Source organism: Pseudozyma flocculosa, assembly GCF_000417875.1.
Source record: "Pseudozyma flocculosa PF-1 unplaced genomic scaffold scaffold00004, whole genome shotgun sequence".
NCBI classification, from domain to species: domain Eukaryota; kingdom Fungi; phylum Basidiomycota; class Ustilaginomycetes; order Ustilaginales; family Ustilaginaceae; genus Pseudozyma; species Pseudozyma flocculosa.
Window position 1 is genome coordinate 373,431 of NW_006920872.1, and position 17,420 is coordinate 390,850.

A 17,420-nucleotide genomic window follows, 5' to 3' on the forward strand; every position below is an offset into this window, starting at 1 on the left:
AGAGTACGGCGAGGCGGCGACGACGTTACGTCCAGCCCATCGACATCCGAGGGCGCAGGCAAGCGGGGTAATCTGTAGATCGGGCGCAAGAAGGGTTGTGCAGTCAAAGAGGGCGTAACTTACCGGTACCAAGCAGCTACGTAGGTTTCCGCCCAGCCGCACGTTGCGAAACAGCGACGACCGGCCGGCTTGTATGTACGACGCTGCGCTGCTCGGCCGTTCCGGTCGAGGAAGAGGAAGGAGTGTACGTCCAGGCATGTTGCTGAGCGGCATGGCACGCCAGGCTGCGTCGCCAGAGAAAGAGGTTCGCAGCCAGAGCGCGAGAGGGGTCTCGCTCTCTCGTGGCCTCTCCTGCAGACCCTCTTGATCCCAACTCAGCCTGCGCTCCTCTCGGGCCGTCAGCTCGGCCGGTGGCGTAGCTAGGTACATATGGTGAGACAAGCCGGGCTCTCTCTCCCGCTGCTGCTCTCTGCCATGCCCTGCCTGCGTGCGTGGAAGCCTGCCCGCCTTAGCTTGCTTGCTTGCTGCGTGCAAATAATCCACGATCGTATCTGGGGGATCGACAGGGCCCCTTGACTTGGCCTAGCGGTGCTTTCGCCAAAGTTAGTGTGCCTGCCGGTGCCTGCTTGCTGGTCGCCGTCGCGCTCGCTGTCGCCATCGCCACACTGGCCGACGGGCTGCTGGCGCTCCTTTGTCCTTTCGGCCACCATTGCCCGAGTGGTGGGCCGCTCGCCCCGAGCAAGGTACGCGTGCGTATTGTCCTCGCCCCCGCCCTGCCTCGCCCTTGCGCCGCCGTGTCTCAGCTCCCTTGCCTCGCTCGTCCCCTCGCCCTCGCAAAGGCCAGCAGCGCAGCATCACCTTGCGTTGCGTGCGTGCTTTCGTACGGTCGAGTGCTGCGCTGCGACCAAGAAGAGGTGACGAGGCGGCGACAAGAAGGGGCAGGCGAGCGAGCGCACGAGCGAACACGACGGGGCCTTCCATCTCATGAGCCCCGTGCATGCTCCTCGTCAACGAGAGAGAGAGAGGCCCGACCACACCTCCTTGCCTCCCCGCTACGGTATGGCTTCCGTCCGAAGCCTCTTTTGTCGCCCTCCCCGGTCCTCCTGGCGGTCGACCGCCGTCGCATGCGCCCGGGGCAATCGTGTGTATGCTCCATGGAGCGGGTTGACGGGGTCGGTCGCAGGCTCGTGGAAGAAAAGGCGGAGAGAGAGAGAGTCGAGGTGCGCGCGGCGACGTGCGTCTTGTGTGGCTTGCCGTCTCCTCGCCTCTGGTCCTACCGGCCTCTAACCTGCCTGCCTGCCTGTCGCTTGCTCGAAGAGAGGCAGAGGTGAGGCAGCAGCGCCCAACAAGAAGGCAGCCCGCCAGCAGCCTGCGAGAACGAGGCAGCCAGCCAGCCAGCCAGCCAGCCAGCCTTCTGCAGCGTGCTTTCGGCACGATCCCCCTTGCAGCGCCACCCACCCACCGTTCCAACCAACCAACGCAGTCGAGCAGGCTAGGCAACGGGACGACTGTGCGCTGAGACGAGACGAGACGAGATCGGGCCCTCTGTGCTCACCGTACCCTCCTCAGGAGCTGCGCTTCGCCAGGCCTGCTGCTGGCGGCTGCTGGCACATGTGTGCACCTACCCGCTCCCGGACGGAGCTGGACGACGCCGACGACTTCGACTGCGCCGCTCCGACGCCAAGAAGATCAGGCAGGAGATCTTCAGGGGGCCCGCTCACCTGGGCTGCCTGCTGCTTCCGCTTCCGCTTGACGGCAGGCAATCAAAGAAGAGGCAGGCAGGCTGTCGCAGGGGTTGTCAAGACAGAAGAGTCGGCGAGGCAGCTGGGCGCACCACAGGAAGGCGGCGCGAGCGAAGAAGGAACAAAGCAGCGAGGCCAGAGAGAAGCGGCAAGAGACAGGGAGGGGGGGGGGGCCTGGCCAGCAGGGGACACGGCGGGGCGCGGGCCTCGGCCCCTGCCTGCCAGGCGGCCTGCCCGCCTGCCCGCCTGTCTGTCTGTCTGCCGTACGCCCGAATTTCGCGCCAAACCCAAAACGGGCGGCTGCCTGCCAGAGGCCTGCCTACCTGCCTGCCTGGCTGCCTGCCTGCCTGTTCCAAAGGCGGCCATGCGTGCTGGTGCGTGCGTGCGTGTGTTGTTGGCATTCGGCGGCGTCCGTCCCGTCCGCCTGCCAGCCTGTCGATCTGCCTGCCTACCTGCCTGCCTGCCTGCTTCCGGCTGATGTGCACTCCCGCAATCAAGACCATCACCAGGCCGATCGAAGACGTCGGTCCGGGGGGGTACCAGGGAGACAACTAGGAGACGCAGAGAGGAGAGGAAGCCATAGGCAGGGAGAGGGCGTGAGAAGAGGTGGGCATGGACGGCCAGCCAGCAGGCTGGGGGCGTGCGTGGGCGGGCGTCGTGCGTGCGTGTGCGAGGTGCGTGGATGCGTGGCGGCGGTGGCAGGCCGACTGCCCCGTCTGGCCCCAGGCCTGGCCAAGCAACCAACAAACGGTGGTCTGAGCTGGGCAGGGCAGGCGCAAGCAAGGCGCGCGTACGGGTGCAGTCCGGCAGGCAGGCAGGCAGGCCAAGCGCTGCGGGTGGTGGTGTTGGACTCGCCGTCTGGCCAAAGCCTGACTGCCTGACTGCCGGACTGCCTGCCTGCCGGACTGCCTGCCTGCTTGACTGCTTGCCTGCTTGCCTGCCAGGCCCACCCTCGCCAGCTGTCGGGCCCCGCCGCCGCCTCCGCCGCCGCGTCGCCTCTCTGTCTGCCCTTCCCTCCGGCCGGCCGTCCTTCTGCTGCTGTCCTTCCCCTCTCCCGGTCCCCCATCGTCCGGTCCTGATCCTCGTCCGCCTCGTCGTCGCCACCATTCCTCTGCTTCGCCCCGTCTCCCCTTCCCTCCTCTTCCCATCCCCCCCTTCCGGTCCGACCCTGCTCCAACGTGGCCATCCCCTTCGCGACGACGTCCATCTCGAAGCCAGGACGACCGCCCTGCCACCACCATCCGGCCATCTCGTCGCGCCCATACCGTCCCGTCCTGACGTCGGGCACATCGACCGGACTCTTCCTGGGCTTTCTCCTCCTTCATCTGGCGTCTCGGCGGCAAGCACGGACCGCTCAACTTTGGCCTCGCATCGCAGCTCGCGATACAGGTGAGCCAGGACGGTGACATCCTCGCAGACCGGGGCACCGACGCCGCCCTCTCTTGGACCTCGTCCTGACCAGTCCCTTTTCCCCCCCTGTCCCTGTGCTCGTCAACACCGACCTACGCCGCTCTCCGCCGATTTCCTTGTCTCCATCCGATCTCTTCTTCGATCTCCACCATTCTGGATCCGTTCCATCTCGTCACACACCATCTCATATCATCGACGTGCTCTCCTCAGCACGCATCGAACGTAGCGTCGTCGGTGCTGCCTAGATCGGCTTGCTCGTCCTCATCGACTCCGCCTACCAGCGCCCTAGACCCTCGACGCCCCCGATCCTCTTCGTATCTGCTACAGCCTCTCCCCGCCGCTTTTCTTCCGCCCTCTCCTCAGCCCAGGCCAGGCAGGGTCTGTGGCCAGTCAGACTTCTGCGCCGCGCCCGAGGCCTCGTCGCTGCCCCCTTGCGTCCAGGCTCTCGTGATCGGCCGTGCGCTCGAGAGGAGCCGACCGGATGTCTTCCCGCTTCTCGCCCCCGAGCTCACCTCGAGAGCCCACGCAGCGGCACGGCACGACTTCGGCCTACGACGATCGGGTGCACGACGTAGACTACTCCTCCGCCTCCCCCGTCCGCCCATCCGCCATGACTGAGTCGATGGGACCACCGACTGGCGGGGTCGCTCGCTCCGGAAGCAGCGCCTCGCGAGCCAGCGGCTATCAGCCGACTGCAAACTACGCCAGCATGGGCAATGCCGGTGTCCTCCTCCAACAGCCGCAGTCGTACGCCCAGCCGGCGCAGGCCCCGATGCATCCGCCTAGCAAGCTCGCCACCGGCGGCCAGTCGCACGCGCACCGCCCCGTCTCGGCGATGCCCACGCCGACTGACCGCGGGTCCAACGCCGGGCGCGGTTCCAAGCCCACCTCGGACGGCTCCGCCAACGTCTTCGCGTCCATGGGACCGGGCTACAACGAGCGCCGGGCTAGCGCTCATCCGACCATGTCGAGCAGCAGCAGCCACGCCGGATCCGGCGCCATGGGCGCGCCGCCTTTGCCCGGCAACGGTGCAGGCCTCGACCCTGGCACCAGCCAGGCCATCTCGTCCGGCATCCCCATCACGTCGCCCGCCGCGCTCTCGTACTTTGCCGCCCACCCACGCAGGCAGCAGGTGCACTTTGGCAACTATCTCCTGCTCCAGACGCTGGGAGAGGGCGAGTTTGGCAAGGTCAAGCTCGGCGTGCACAAGGAGTGGGGCGAGGAGGTGGCGGTCAAGCTGATCAAGCGCGAAAAAGTCGGGCCCAACGGCGTTCAGCTGCAACTCGACCCCAACCAAAAGGATCCCGCCAAGATGAGCAAGGTAGAGCGCGAGATCCAGGTTCTCAAGGTGAGTCAATGCCGGCCACCCGCTTCGCGCCGCTGGCCCACCTTAGCGCCGCCGTCGTGACGGAGATCCTGACCCCGATAATGCTTGGGCGATCCCTTCCTGCCCTCTACCCCGCGATGCTCAAACAGGACGTTCGACACCCCAACATTGTCCGCCTCTACGAAGTCATCGAATCGGACCGATACATTGGCATCGTGCTCGAGTATGCCTCTGGTGAGTGCGACGCCTTCCCACTGTCATTGCACACACGCGCACGATGACTCACGCTCATTACCCCTCTGCGTCTTGCCGGTTGACCATATCTCGTCTCGCGATGGCTACCAGGCGGAGAGCTTTTCGACCACATCTTGGCGCACAAGTACCTCAAAGAGGAGCACGCCTGCAGGCTCTTTGCACAGCTGATCTCGGGCGTCTCGTACCTTCATCGCAAAAAGATTGTCCACCGCGATCTCAAGCTCGAGAACCTGCTGCTCGACCGCAACCGCAACGTCATCATCACCGACTTTGGCTTCGCCAACAACTTCGAGGACCGCAGGGACGACCTGATGGCCACGAGCTGCGGCAGCCCTTGCTACGCCGCGCCCGAGCTCGTCGTCCAGGACGGCCTCTATGCGGGCTCGGCCGTCGACGTGTGGTCCTGCGGCGTCATCCTCTACGCCATGCTCGCTGGCTACCTGCCGTTCGACGATGATCCGGCCAACCCGGACGGCGACAACATCAACCTCCTCTACAAGTACATCATGGCCACGCCGCTCTCGTTCCCAGACTACATCAGCGCCGAGCCGAGGGACCTCCTCTCGCGGATGCTGGTGCCCGATCCGCTCAAGCGGGCCGACCTCAACCAGGTCATGTCGCACAGCTGGCTGTCGGCGTACCGCGATCTCTTCCGCTTCTCGGTCGACGACCTCGAGCGCGCCGCAGTCGAGCAGCAGACCAAAAAGAGGCAGGTCTACCGCCAGCAGATGCTGTATCAGCATCAGCTGCAGGAGCAGCAGCGACGACAGCAGATGGAGCGCAGCCAGTCGACCAAGCACGTATCTGCCTCGCTGGCCCCCAGTGGAGCTGTCGGCATCACCGACCACCCACACCAGGCCGCCAAGGCCCAGCGCCATCAGAGTGCGATGGCGTCGAGCACGACGATGCCCGACCGCATCTTCGAGGCCGCGCCCGGCACGAGCGGCAGCTCGCTCAGCGTCCCCGGTGCCCGAGTCGGTTCCGAGAGCGGTCGCTCCTCGGCGGCGACGGCCATCGACCCCGTCATGGCTCAGGGCAACGCCCGCGGCGAGCCTCGTACCCGCCTCGACGAGTCTGCACCTGCAGCCACCGCCTCCTCGCGCAAGCGAGACTCGGCCGGCGCCTCGAGGGACAGCGAGCAGCGCAAGCCTGCGGCCTCCAAGACACAGCGGCACACCATCCAGCTCGAGTACAGCGGCGACTCGGATCGCAACAGGGCTCAGAAGGCCGCCAGCACCACCGATGGGTCGGTCCCGCCGGTTCCGCGCGTCACCCACGACCGTGCCGCCCCAACAGCCAACACCTCGGCGACCGGCACGTCCAAGCCCAACACCGCGACGAGCCGCTCTGGAACGGCGAGCGCCGGCTCGACGCCTGCGGGACCGCGTGAGGCAAACGGGGCTATCTCCGAGGCAAGCCAGGCCGAGGGCGAGAACGCCGCTCCCATCAGGGCTCGCGAGGAGATGGCGCGCACCGCCTCGACGGCATCATCCGGTGCTGGTGTGCCCTCGCCCATCCTGGAGCAGGGCGTGGCTTCGGCGATGCCATCGACGGCCGAAGAGGACGAGGAGCCCAAGGTCGACCGGCCCAAAGCGTCGCAGCCCAGAATGCCGAGTGCCGCACCCGCTGGTCCCGCCGCTGCCCAGGCTGCCAAGGGTGCGGCCAGCAGGGGTGTCTCGAACCCGCTCCCATCCAGCGAGCCAGTGTCGTTCCCGCCAGGCGGCGAGCGCGTAGCCTCCGCCGGCGCGGCGGCGTCGCCCGAAAAACGTTCGAGGCGCATCTCGCGACCATCGACCAGCCACCTGCTCGGTTCGTCCAGCAAGGCCACGCCAGAGCGGACCAACTCGCGCCACCGCAAAGGCATGTCGACCGACAAGTTCTTCCTCTCGCGCCTGCTTGGCTCTCAAGGCGGCGGCGGCGCGAGCAGCCCCGGGCCTCGAGCGGGCGATGACACCGATTCGCGATCGCAGAGCGGTAGCACCTTTGAGGTTAGTCCGGCTCGCCCGGCTGTCGATCGGACTCCGAGCAGCAACGGCAGGTCTGGCAGCCGGCGCAAGGCAATGAGCCTGGTCGTTGGCAAGCCTGGCAACGCTTCGTCGGCCGCCCGCGACCGGGACCGTGCCATCGACGCCAACGGCGCCGCCGGCACCAGAAGATCCGAGATGGAAAATGTCAGCGAGGCCACCTCTTCTGGCTCGGCCGAGGCCCCGGCGGCGCCGTCGCTGCGCGGAGCCCCCTCTGTGGCCAGTTCGAGGCCTCCGACGGCAACTAGCAGCCGCCACGGCACCTTCTACGACGAGTCGACGCTGGGCAGCTCGGCGTCTGGACCGTCGAGCAACGCGGCCAAGAAGGTGATGGACTGGTTCCGCAAAAAGAGCCTGTCGCGCGGGGGCTTCCAGGAGCAGCCGCCGCTCGGACCGTTCGAGCGCAGCCCTTCGCAGGTCCGCGCCAACAGCCCGGGAGCCCCGCAGGTCGTCGTCACCGGCGCTGCGGCCGGCGGCGGCGGCAGCAGCAGCGGCGGCGTTGCGGGTTCCTCGGTCCCTTCGTCGAGGTCCACCTCGGGTACGCACAGCCAGGCCAGCGAGGCGACCGAGGCCACGCAGGTCACCGCGATCACCGAGACGTCGCAGAGGACCAGCGAGGGCGTCAAGTCGAGCGCCTCGACGGTGCAGCAGGCGACGCCCAAGGCCTCCTCGACCATGATGGCCGGGCCCGAGACGCCCATCCAGCCCAGCTCGCCCGCCGCCTTTGGCGGCCCGCGTGCCGACCTTCCCTTCGTGGACTCGCGCCTCCGCTTCCACCTCGGCGCCGTCGACCAGTCGGCGCTGACTTCGAGGTCGCCCATCGACGTGTTTGCCGAGGTGCAGCGGGCGCTGTACGACATGGGCATCGACGTCCGCAAGGAAAGGGACGAGGACTTCAAGCTCGAGTGCGTCCGGCGGAAGCGCGCCAAGACCCTCTTCGGCGCAACCCAGGGCCTCAGCGCCAGCATCCGCACCTCGGTCTTCCCGCCTTCGCAGGCCGATGTGGAGCGTTCTTCGCGCACCAGCAACGTCGCCGCCATGTCGACCAGCCCGAGCACGGGCGGCGGCAGCCTCCGCAGCTTCCTTCGCCGCGGCTCGCAGGCGCAGCCCCCCGGCAGCGCCAGTCCAGTGTCTGGCAGCGCCTTCCTGTCGCCCTCGAGCACGACAACGCCCTTTGAAGAGGTCCAAGGCGGCAACGCGCAGGCGCCGCAGCCGCTGTACGGCGACGCCTCTGTGGATGGCGGCCAGGAGATCCGGTTCTCGGTCGAGGTGACGCGGATCAAGAACCTGCCGGGCCTCTACAGCCTCGATATCCGCCGCATGAAGGGCAACCTGTGGGCATACAAGTTTGTCTACTGCGCGCTCCTGGACCGCTGCCAGCTTGGTGGCGGTAGCAGCAACCCTAGCCACAGCAACCACGGCAGCCCCGCTGTACACGCCAACAACGGCCAGCATGCCGCCGTCCTGCAACCCGGCGTGGCCGTTTGAAGAAGCAGCAGCATCGGCTCGCCCTCGCCGATGCCGATGAAACCGCCCTCGCACCGACCCTCGCCACCGTGAACTCCTCGCCGCTGTTGAGCAGGGTCATTTTCGTTCAAAGACTGGTCCATGGCCAGCGCCCCAACTTTCCGCTTTTCGGTCCGCATCCACACAACAATCACGGCCATCACCGTCCAAATCGTCCTAATCATCAAGCGCAACGATATCGACTTCATTATCATACCCCTCCACGCCACTCGACTGATCCGTCCGTCCTTCATCCATCTAGAACGGCTGCGTCTCTGGCGTCGCCTGTGGACCGGCGTTGAGCACGTCGGGCTGCGGAGCCTCGCCCGCCCGCCCGGCCCCACCTCGCCGCTGCTTCCGCTGCTATCATCATCGCCCTCGCCCTCCTCTCCTGCATTCATACATCCGTCATTCGGGATTGGCGATGCGCGGTTTCCCTCTCAGCACGCCGTCGATCGGCCCTTTTGTTTCCCCTTTGCCTCTTCAGGCCCAGGCCTTTGCTACACGCGAGGGTCTCGGCCTGGAGGAAGAGAGATGTGCGCCAACCGCCCTACCTGCCCCATCCTTGCACACCGATGAGCGCCCTAGCCCCCAGCCCAGACAACACCGACCAAGACCATTTATCCCGACCCACTCGTTTCTCCTACTACTACCATGGTCGCTTCGACCCTCCTCCGACCCCCCCGATGTCACCTTGACCCTCGTCGCCACGAGGGGATGGCGCTTGGGTCATTCTGCCCCCTCTTCTTTGTCCATGACGCTCTGTTGCTTTTCTCCTTCATTCGTCGTCCCTGATTTCTTGTTTGTTGTCCCACTTCGCAATCTCATCCCTTTTGCCTGTTTGCTCGACGATGCTAGACATTGCTAGAGAGGTGGGCCGGGGGTCGATGTTGGTGGTAGAGGATGACGAGGGACAGTGCATGGAACGGTACAGGAACGGAGCGGGGGCGCGCTGCGAAGGGAAGACGAGCGCCGACGAAGAGGGCGGGATGCTGCTACATGACGGTGCAGCCGCCGCCGCCGCTGTTTGACGCGGCCGGGTTGTTCTTGTGCTGTTGTTCGATGCGCTGGAGCATGGCCTGTACGCCCTCGATGGTGGTGGTGGCGTAGCCCTCGTCCCAGAGCACGACGAGGGGACCGTCCTTGATCTGGGGCAGGCCGTTTGGGTCGGTCGACTTGGACTGGTCGAGGTGGGACTGGAGGATCTGCCTCCTCCTCCTTTCCTCGTCTGCGGCGGCGTTGGGCGTGTTTGCGGCGAGGCGGGAGAGGGAGCTGTCGAGGGATGGTGGAGTGGGGTCGCGGCCGAGGTAGTCGAGGATGCTGCGCATCTGGTCTGGCGTGGGCGGCTGCGTCTGGCGGTTGAGCACCTCGATCTCAAAGGGCACCGAGGTCGGGTCGGATGCGGCCTCGCGGAGGTACTCGGATCCCCTCCCACCACCGCCACCGCCGCCGCCACCGCCACCGCCAACGGACGAGCCTAGGTTCGTGTCGCCGCTGCCGCCGCCATCGTCGGAGTGAAAGGGGGGTGAAGGGGGCGAGAGGGACGAGTCGAGCTGCGACTGGACGACACACGTCTCGCCGCCGTGGTTGTTGGCCGGCGGCTCGGCCCTCTGGCCTTCCCTGACGGTGTTGCGGCGCGCATTGTAGGTGGAGAGGAGGTTGAGGATCTTTTTCGACGTAGGCGAGGATTGATCGTGGCTGTCGTTGCAGGCAGAGTCGAGGACGAGTGAGGAAGCAAAGTGGCGAGGAAGAGAGAGAGAGGGGTCAGCTGTTGATGCGTCGATGTGCGTTGGCCGACAGGCTGAGCCCGTAGGTGCGCGCGGTCGACGTACAAGAGAGTGACGAGGGCAGGGCCCTTGTGGAATCGGAACGACATGGTGTCAGTAAGTAGCGAAGAGAAGGTGAGGATGGAGGTGGTGGTGGTGGTGGTGGTGGTGGTGGTGACGATTACGACGAGGGGCAAACCGTGCACTCTGTTGGTTGATGTCGTGTGGCTCGCTGCGGACCCTGCATGGCATGGCATGGCATGGCATGGCCCAGAGTAGTGGAGGGTATGTGGGCAGTGTCAGACTGACTGAGCCGTCGTGGCTTCCTTCCTCGCCCGCTCTCTTCTGCCATGAGTCGTACTTCCCGTCCTCCTCTCGACCTTCATCCTTTCCCACTCTCCCCCCCAGCGACCCCTATCGATCGCCTCTACAGCACCACGGAACACTCCGACGTCTGCAAGCCAGCCTCGCTCAACCTGGACCCAAGCCCCCCCCCGTTCATGGCCGCCGACCCGCCTGCCACCCTGGCCGGCCTCTCCTCTCTCCCCTCGGACCTCCTCCTCCTCATCGCCGCAAAACTCGACCCCATCGACCTCGCCAACCTCGCGGCCACCTGCACATCCTCCCTCCGCTTCGTCGACGACCTCGCATGGCGAGCCTTTGTGCAGTCACGCCAGGCACCCCTCGTCCTCGATCGCACCGCATCCATACCCGCGCCCACAGCACCCGACCTCGCCCTCCAACGCTCAGTCTGGTGGCACCGTGCAAAGTTCCACCTCAGCCTCTCCCGAGCATGGCAGCAAAAGATCCTCCTCGCCACTCAGCATGACCTCCCCTTACCCGGACACGCCTCGCGCGCCCACCAAAAGCTATCGTCGAGCGCATCGCGAGCCGTGGCCAGACCGCCGCCCGCCTCAGACTTTCACAAGTCGGCCAAGCTCGCCTTCGCCATGCCCTACCTCGTCCTAGGGCACAGCAGGCTCGTCGTCGCCGTCAGATCCGACCTCCACCTCTTTGAGCGCACCCAACTCACCTCGATCGACACGCCATCCCTGCAGGCCCTCGACTTCTCAAAGTGCCACACCCTCCACCTCGATACCCACGGCCGGCCGGGGTCAGACCACTCCAGGGCCACACCCAACCCCTGGCAGGACATCACCGCAATCAAAAAGGTCGACGACGACTGCGACGAGCTCGTCGTCGGCTTCGCGAACGGCACCCTCCAGCGCATCCGTATAGTCGCACAGCGGGGCAAACGCAACAAGGCCTCACGCTTGCATGTCATCGTCGTCGAGACAATTGCCAGCCCGCGGCGCCGCGAGATCGCAGACGTGTCCTCAAGCAGGCTCGCGCAGACCGACGAGATTGTCCTGGCGTCCATCTCAAAGAGAGGAGCCCTGCAGGTTGTCACGGTGCCGGCGGGACAGAGCACCGGCGACAATGATGCATCCGACATGCGGCAGGTCGAAGAGTGGCAGATCGACCACGAAGGTCGGCCTTCCCATCGTCGCAGCACGGATCAGTCCAGCACGTCGACTTCGACATCCGACGGCGACGAAGGGTCGGCGACGCCCTCGAGAAGCTTCCGCAGCCCAGCCTTCCAAAACGCCCCCTTGACTGGCTCGACGGGCGTCAAGGGCACCCGGGCATGGTGCGTCCACGTCGGCGGCGGTCAGGTGGTCGGCGAGCAGGACCAGAGATGGGTCGCCGTCGGCCTGACTGGCGACCCGGCGTTATTTGTGAGTCGCACCGTCCATCTTCGCTAGCGCCTCTTCCTCTGCAGCAACGTCGCTGACCGCGCTCGTCGTCCTTGCGTCCGTCCGTCGGCCCGTCCTTTCCTTCCTGCAGATCTACATGCTCAAACGTCGAGCGGGTCTCGGCCGCACTGAGCTGGGGTCGACCTACCCTCTCACCTCTTCGGGACGACGCACCTCGGTGTTTGCGCTCGCCACGCCGCCGCCCACGTCAATCGTCCCGCCCTACCTCCTCTTTGCAGGCTTTTACGACGGCTCGGTGCGGGTGTACGACACGCGGCAGCTCTACCGGCGGCGCCGAGCCAGCGGCAGCGATGGCGGTGCCAGCGACGAAGCCACGCTGCGGCCGGTGGCGACGTTTTCCGATGCGTTTGGCGACGCGGCCGTCTACTCGATCGCGTTTGGCGGAGTCGGGGGATGCATGCTCCTCGCTGGCAATCGCCAACATGCACGGGTCCGCATCTGGGATCTGCGCGAGCTCGTAGTGCGCTTCGAGCCCGGCTCGCTCGGCCGTCCACGCTCCGACTCGACTTCGCAGATACTGACACGCAGTCGACACCGCATCGTCCGCCCAGATCAAGACGACGAAGACGACGACGACGGTGGCGATAGGGAAGAGGGTGCGGGCAGAGAGGGACCGGGAGCGTGGTTCGTCTTCCCCGCCTACCCGTCTTCGTCGCCGCAGTACAGCATCGTCGCGGATGCGGACCGGGTGTGGGGTGTGACGGATCGAAAAGTGTGGGTGCTCGATTTCGGTCGACCCTGCCTCGACCTCTGCCTCGCCCCACGGTCCGGGCCGGAGGTGCGAGGACATTCACCGACGAGCGGGGTCGACGAGCGTAATGACCAAGTGCAAGACCAAGACGAAGGCGAAGGCGAGGCGACCGGGTCCCACGTCATGGGGACGGTGGCTTACTTTGAGCATGAGCGCAGCCTGTTTTTGCGCAGTCGGCTGGCGTTTTGATTTCGCTCTCCAGGTCGAGGAGCGAGCGAGCGAGCGAGCGCGCAAAGGGGCAAGGAGAGCATCGGTGTATTTGTACGTCGTCCATCCATCCATTCTACACTCTGCACCAGGCTGGCCAAGGGGTGCGCCATCGATCCATGCAGGATCCATTCGCCCTTCACGACGACAACCTCGAGCATGCATCCAGGCCAGCAACCTTTTTGTGCCCGCACGCAAGCTCACTGCACCTTCTTGGCCGACGACTTGCTGGCCTCGTCGCGGTCGTCGTCGTCGCTGACCGTCATCCAAAGCCAGGTAAAGAGGATGAAGCCGGCCACGGTGCTAAACGAGCCGGCAATGTAGGGCCAGCTGCTGCTGAGGAAGCGCGGGTACTCGTCGTGGTTAAAAGGCCGGACGGGCGCCGTGTCCTTGTGCAGCACAAACGTCCAGCCGTGGCGCTTGAAGTCGACGACAAAGGAAAAGACGCCGTGCCGGTCCGGCACCTGGAACGTGGCGCCGAACCGCGTCGAGACGGGCGACGAGGCGAGGTCGGTGACGTTGTGCGAGGCATCGAGGGCGACGAGGTCAGTCGTGATGTACGGGTCCAGCATCTTGAACGTCACCTGCAGCGGCAGCTCCGTAGGGGCGGGCACCCAGCCGCGCTCGGCGTCCCAGGCCGACAGGTCGAGCGTGTAGCTGACGTGGTCCTTTACGCGGTAGATCTTGTTGCCCTCGTCGGTCTCCTCGTAGTCCTGCCTCGCGTCGGCGTCGTCGGTCTTGACGCGCCGGTGGTGCGACGCCTGCACCTTGAGCACCGACTTTTCCTGGAAGAGCCACTGCGTCAGGTCCTCGGCGACGCGCGCGTTGAGCGTGTCGAAGCCCGGAGAGACAAAGGCGTCGCTCAGCAGGTCGGTGCTGCCGAGGAAGACGACGCGCGCCGAGTTGTCGCGCAGCTGGAAGCCAGACACGAGCGAGACGGTGTCGCTGGGCGACCTGGCGATGCCGGCGACCAGCTCGTTCTTCTGGTCCAGCGCCTCGAGGCTGGCGCGGCCCTTGGCGGTCCAGCCGTTCTTGTCCTTCTTCGAGGGCACGGCGACCACGGTGGGCACGGGGCTAGGCGTCGAGACCGTCTCGTAAGTCTCTTCCTCGCCGTCGACGGTCCTCGTGGCGGTGCTGGTGACGAGCGGGGGCTGCGAGTAGGACGTGGTGGATCTCGGGGTGTCGACGTCCTTGACCAGCTCGGGCACCTCGGACGAGTACGAGGTTGCCGAGGGGACGAGGAGCGGGAAGGCCAGCGGGTTGGCGCCGAGGCGGTGGGCGACGCCGCGGTAGAGGATCGGCTGGGTGCGGGCCAGGTCGAGGGTCTGCTGGGAGAAGACGGCCGAGTTGGGAACGATGCCGCCGGCGGGGAGGTCGACGCTGTTCGGCAGGTGCTGGCTCCGCGCCGGTCCGAGGAGCACGGTGGTGTGATTACCCGCATCGAGCCGGCGGTCGAAGCCAAAGTGGTCGACGAGAGCGGACCCCCTCTCGTCGAGCTCGACGGAAAACTCGCGCGAGAGGTCGCGGAAGAGCTCCGAGACGTCCGAGTCGAGGCCAAAGAGGACGTTGCCGCCGTCCTTGAGGTAGCTGACGACGTTTTGGGGCGAGAGGTCCGGGGAGAGAGACTTTGCCGAAGGGGTGAGGAGGATGAGGTGGTCGTAGGCCTTGACGTCGTGCTCGACGAGCTGGGGCTTGAGCTGCTTTGGGGCGCGGAAGCTGAGCTTGTAGCCGCGCGAGGTGAGCTGGTCAAAGAAGGAAGAGTAGTGGGTCTGGGGCTGGTCCAGGACGACGAGGATGCGCCGGCCGGTCGCCGAGGGTCCCTTGATGGATGAAGGGTCGGCAGTGGCGGGTGCGACGGTTGAGGCGACGAGCAGCAGCGCTGCGCTCAAGATGGAGGTCAACTTCATCTTTGGGCGGGCGAGCAAAGGGGTGGCCGAATGGAGGGCGTACGGATGGTGTTGATGACGGCGGTGGTGGAGGTGGTGATGGTGGTCGCCGCAACGACAACGACGACGACGGCGACGGCACGTACTCTGGTGCTGCGGCCTGATGGGACCAGGGCGCCTGGTTCTTCTGCCAGCCGGTGGGGCCTTGGGCAGGCGGGCGTCCGTGCGTCTGGCAGGCCTTTCCTTCCCCAGGTGTGCCAGCAGGGCCGACCTCGCCTCGCCTCGCCCGCCCGTCTGTCTCGTGCGGCAGAGAAAGGCATACCCCCACTGCTCAGCCCGCGTTGGCCTGCTCCACTTTTGGGCGGCCTCTCATACTCGCCACCCTCGCACCTCTTCCACCACCACCGACCTCCTTCCCGACTAGGCCGCTTCGAGCCAAACCCGATACCACCACCACCACCACCGCCACCTCCCGCCGCACTCCGTCCATCATGGCCGACCGAAAAGCGCTGCTGCACTACTACCCGCCGGACTTTGATCCGTCAAAGATCCCGCGCCGCAAGGTGCCCAAGGACCAGCAGCAGGTCGTCCGCCTCATGGCGCCGTTCAGCATGCGCTGCAACACCTGCGGCGAGTACATCTACAAGGGCAAAAAGTTCAACGCCCGCAAGGAGACGGTCCAGGGCGAAGACTACTACGGCATCAAGATCTTCCGCTTCTACATCAAGTGCACCCAGTGCAGCGCCGAAATCACCTTCAAGACGGATCCAAAGAATACCGGTGAGTTGCGCCCCGCGCCGCGCGCCTGACGACCCGCTGCTCAGATATGCTGACATCCTCTGCGCACCACTACGAATCCCCGCCTCGCTCGACCCCGCCCGGCAGACTATGCGGCGGAACACGGCGCGTCTCGCAACTTTGAGCCGTGGCGCGAAGACACGGGCGACGAAGAGGTCGACAAGCTGGCGCAGCTCGAGGCGGCCGAGGCCGAGGACCCGATGAAGGCGCTCGAGAACAAGACGCTCGACTCGCGCCGCGAAATGGAGATCCTCGACGCGCTCCAGGACATCCGCACCCGCAACGCGCGGCTCGAGCGCGTCGATGCCGACACGGTGCTCGGCAGCCTGGCGTCCAAGGGCAAGGCGAGGGCCGAGGACGAGATCACACCGGAGGAGCTGGAACGGAGAAAGGCCGAGGAGGAGGACGAGGCGCTGGTACGCAAGTACTTTAGCAGGGCGCAGGACATTGAGCTCGAAGACGAGCGGGGCGAGGCGGAACGCGAGGTGGCGCTGCAAGAGGCCGATGCGTCCAGTGGCGGTGGCAGCGGCGGCGGCGAGGGGACGAGCGGGACATCAAACGCTTCGCCGACCACGCCCAGCGATGCGGCCACCCCGCGCGGCTCGTCGGCGTCGAGGATAGTCAAGAGGCAGATTGACGACGAAGACGAGGCCGAGCCAGACGTCACTAGCCTGCTGAGCGAGCGGGCACGCGCCCAACTCGCCGCCGCCGCGACCATGACGACCAAGGCGACGCCGGCGACGGCAAAGGCGACAATAGCCACCGCGACGACGGGTCAGCAGCCTCCGCCCGCCAAGAAGAAAAAGGGCGGTCCCAACGCCTTTGGACTGGTCAAGAAGAAGAAGACGGCCGCGTGACTGGCCCGAGCTGCCGATCCCTCCTGGAGACGACGATTAGTCTCCCCCCTGTATTGCCCCTCTCCCGCGCTGTTTTTCGTGTACTTGTATCCATCACCTACTTCACGGCGCACGACCATCGCGCCGCCATGCTGCGGCCACGACTCACCTGCCACCTCGCCGCCTTGCAGAGAGGGAGAGAGGCGCCGTTGTCGAAGGACGCGGGCATGAGGGCAATGAAGAAAGGATGGCATTTCCTCCTTTCCCTTCCTCGCAAACGACAAACGAGGCGTCGAAATGAGAGGGGGATGCGTGGGAGGGATACAACAGCAGCGGCAACGCCGTGTCCAGAAACCGAGCAGGGACGGGCAGAAGATGACACGAGGAAATAGGCAGGAGGCAAGCAAGCCGGAGAAGGGGGGAGATGAACGCGCCTGTGGTGGTTGGTATAGCCATCTGGCCCTCGTGGCACGTGGGGCTACGGGGCTCTCGATGGTGAAGCGCGCGGAAGGGGGCCGGGAGGGAAGCAGAGATCGAGCAGAGAACGACGGTTGGTGGGGGGCGTGAGGGATGAGTAAATGGGGTAGTAAAGGGGGGCGTAGAGTATGCGTAAACGAGTGGCAAAGCTGGTGGCTGGCGACGAGGTCCCAAGTGACTCGAGTTCCGTGAGGAGTGGAACAGGTCATGGAGACCCAGAGTTGGAGTGGAGTGGAGTAGAGTGGAGCGTAGGAGTGGGGCTTGAAGCGTGGCGTGGGGTCAAAGTGAATGGTAAGGGCAGGGGAGAGGAGGGGGATGGTTGAGAGCGGAATGGAGTGAAGAGGATTGAAGGGTTGCCGAACGGGACCGAGTGGCTGGTCGAGGTGTTCGGCGACCGGTGAACGAACGAGCGATCAGAGTTGGTCCGGCGTGGTGAACGAGAGGCGGAGAGACGTGATGCTGGCAACGGAGGCTGGTCGGTCGAAGGGGTCGAGGATCACCGCTGCGACTCGTCCTCCTTGAGGTGCCAGCCGCTCTCCTCATCGACGGAGCGGGGCGCTTTCCTCGATGACGGGGGCGATTTCCTCGCGGGGCGCGATCCGCCGCCCGCCGCGGCGGCGGCCAGACCCTCGCGGCCGCCGCTGCTCGACACCGCTC

At 65.9% G+C, this 17,420-nt stretch overlaps 6 protein-coding genes across 6 annotated transcripts in view; 3 read left to right on the top strand and 3 right to left on the bottom strand.

Moving 5' to 3' along the window:
- Positions 1 to 3,633: 3,633 nt before the first annotated feature.
- On the top strand, positions 3,634 to 8,246 carry PFL1_01625 (uncharacterized protein; the record flags this gene model as incomplete). The annotated part of the gene is made up of 3 exons (XM_007879135.1): positions 3,634 to 4,500; positions 4,629 to 4,713; positions 4,825 to 8,246. The coding sequence occupies 3 exons, from the start codon at positions 3,634 to 3,636 to the stop codon at positions 8,244 to 8,246; spliced, it is 4,374 nt and encodes a 1,457-aa protein (XP_007877326.1).
- Positions 8,247 to 9,259: 1,013 nt separating this feature from the next.
- Positions 9,260 to 10,140, bottom strand: PFL1_01626 (uncharacterized protein; the record flags this gene model as incomplete). The annotated part of the gene is made up of 2 exons (XM_007879136.1): positions 9,260 to 9,962; positions 10,097 to 10,140. 2 exons carry the CDS (start codon positions 10,138 to 10,140, stop codon positions 9,260 to 9,262), a joined length of 747 nt encoding a protein of 248 aa, XP_007877327.1.
- Positions 10,141 to 10,380: 240 nt separating this feature from the next.
- Positions 10,381 to 12,748, top strand: PFL1_01627 (uncharacterized protein; the record flags this gene model as incomplete). Its single annotated transcript, XM_007879137.1, has 2 exons — positions 10,381 to 11,769; positions 11,879 to 12,748. 2 exons carry the CDS (start codon positions 10,381 to 10,383, stop codon positions 12,746 to 12,748), a joined length of 2,259 nt encoding a protein of 752 aa, XP_007877328.1.
- A 218-nt stretch (positions 12,749 to 12,966) lies between these two features.
- On the bottom strand, positions 12,967 to 14,673 carry PFL1_01628 (uncharacterized protein; the record flags this gene model as incomplete). Its single annotated transcript, XM_007879138.1, has 1 exon — positions 12,967 to 14,673. One exon carries the CDS (start codon positions 14,671 to 14,673, stop codon positions 12,967 to 12,969), a length of 1,707 nt encoding a protein of 568 aa, XP_007877329.1.
- A 470-nt stretch (positions 14,674 to 15,143) lies between these two features.
- Positions 15,144 to 16,307, top strand: PFL1_01629 (uncharacterized protein; the record flags this gene model as incomplete). The annotated part of the gene is made up of 2 exons (XM_007879139.1): positions 15,144 to 15,432; positions 15,538 to 16,307. 2 exons carry the CDS (start codon positions 15,144 to 15,146, stop codon positions 16,305 to 16,307), a joined length of 1,059 nt encoding a protein of 352 aa, XP_007877330.1.
- Positions 16,308 to 17,259: 952 nt separating this feature from the next.
- PFL1_01630 (uncharacterized protein) overlaps positions 17,260 to 17,420 on the bottom strand; it is a gene marked incomplete at both ends in the record, with an annotated part of 1,121 nt that continues 960 nt past the window's right edge. The window contains one exon of the mRNA XM_007879140.1: positions 17,260 to 17,301. Coding sequence (XP_007877331.1) covers positions 17,260 to 17,301 — 42 coding nt within the window. The remainder of the gene's footprint in view (positions 17,302 to 17,420) is intronic.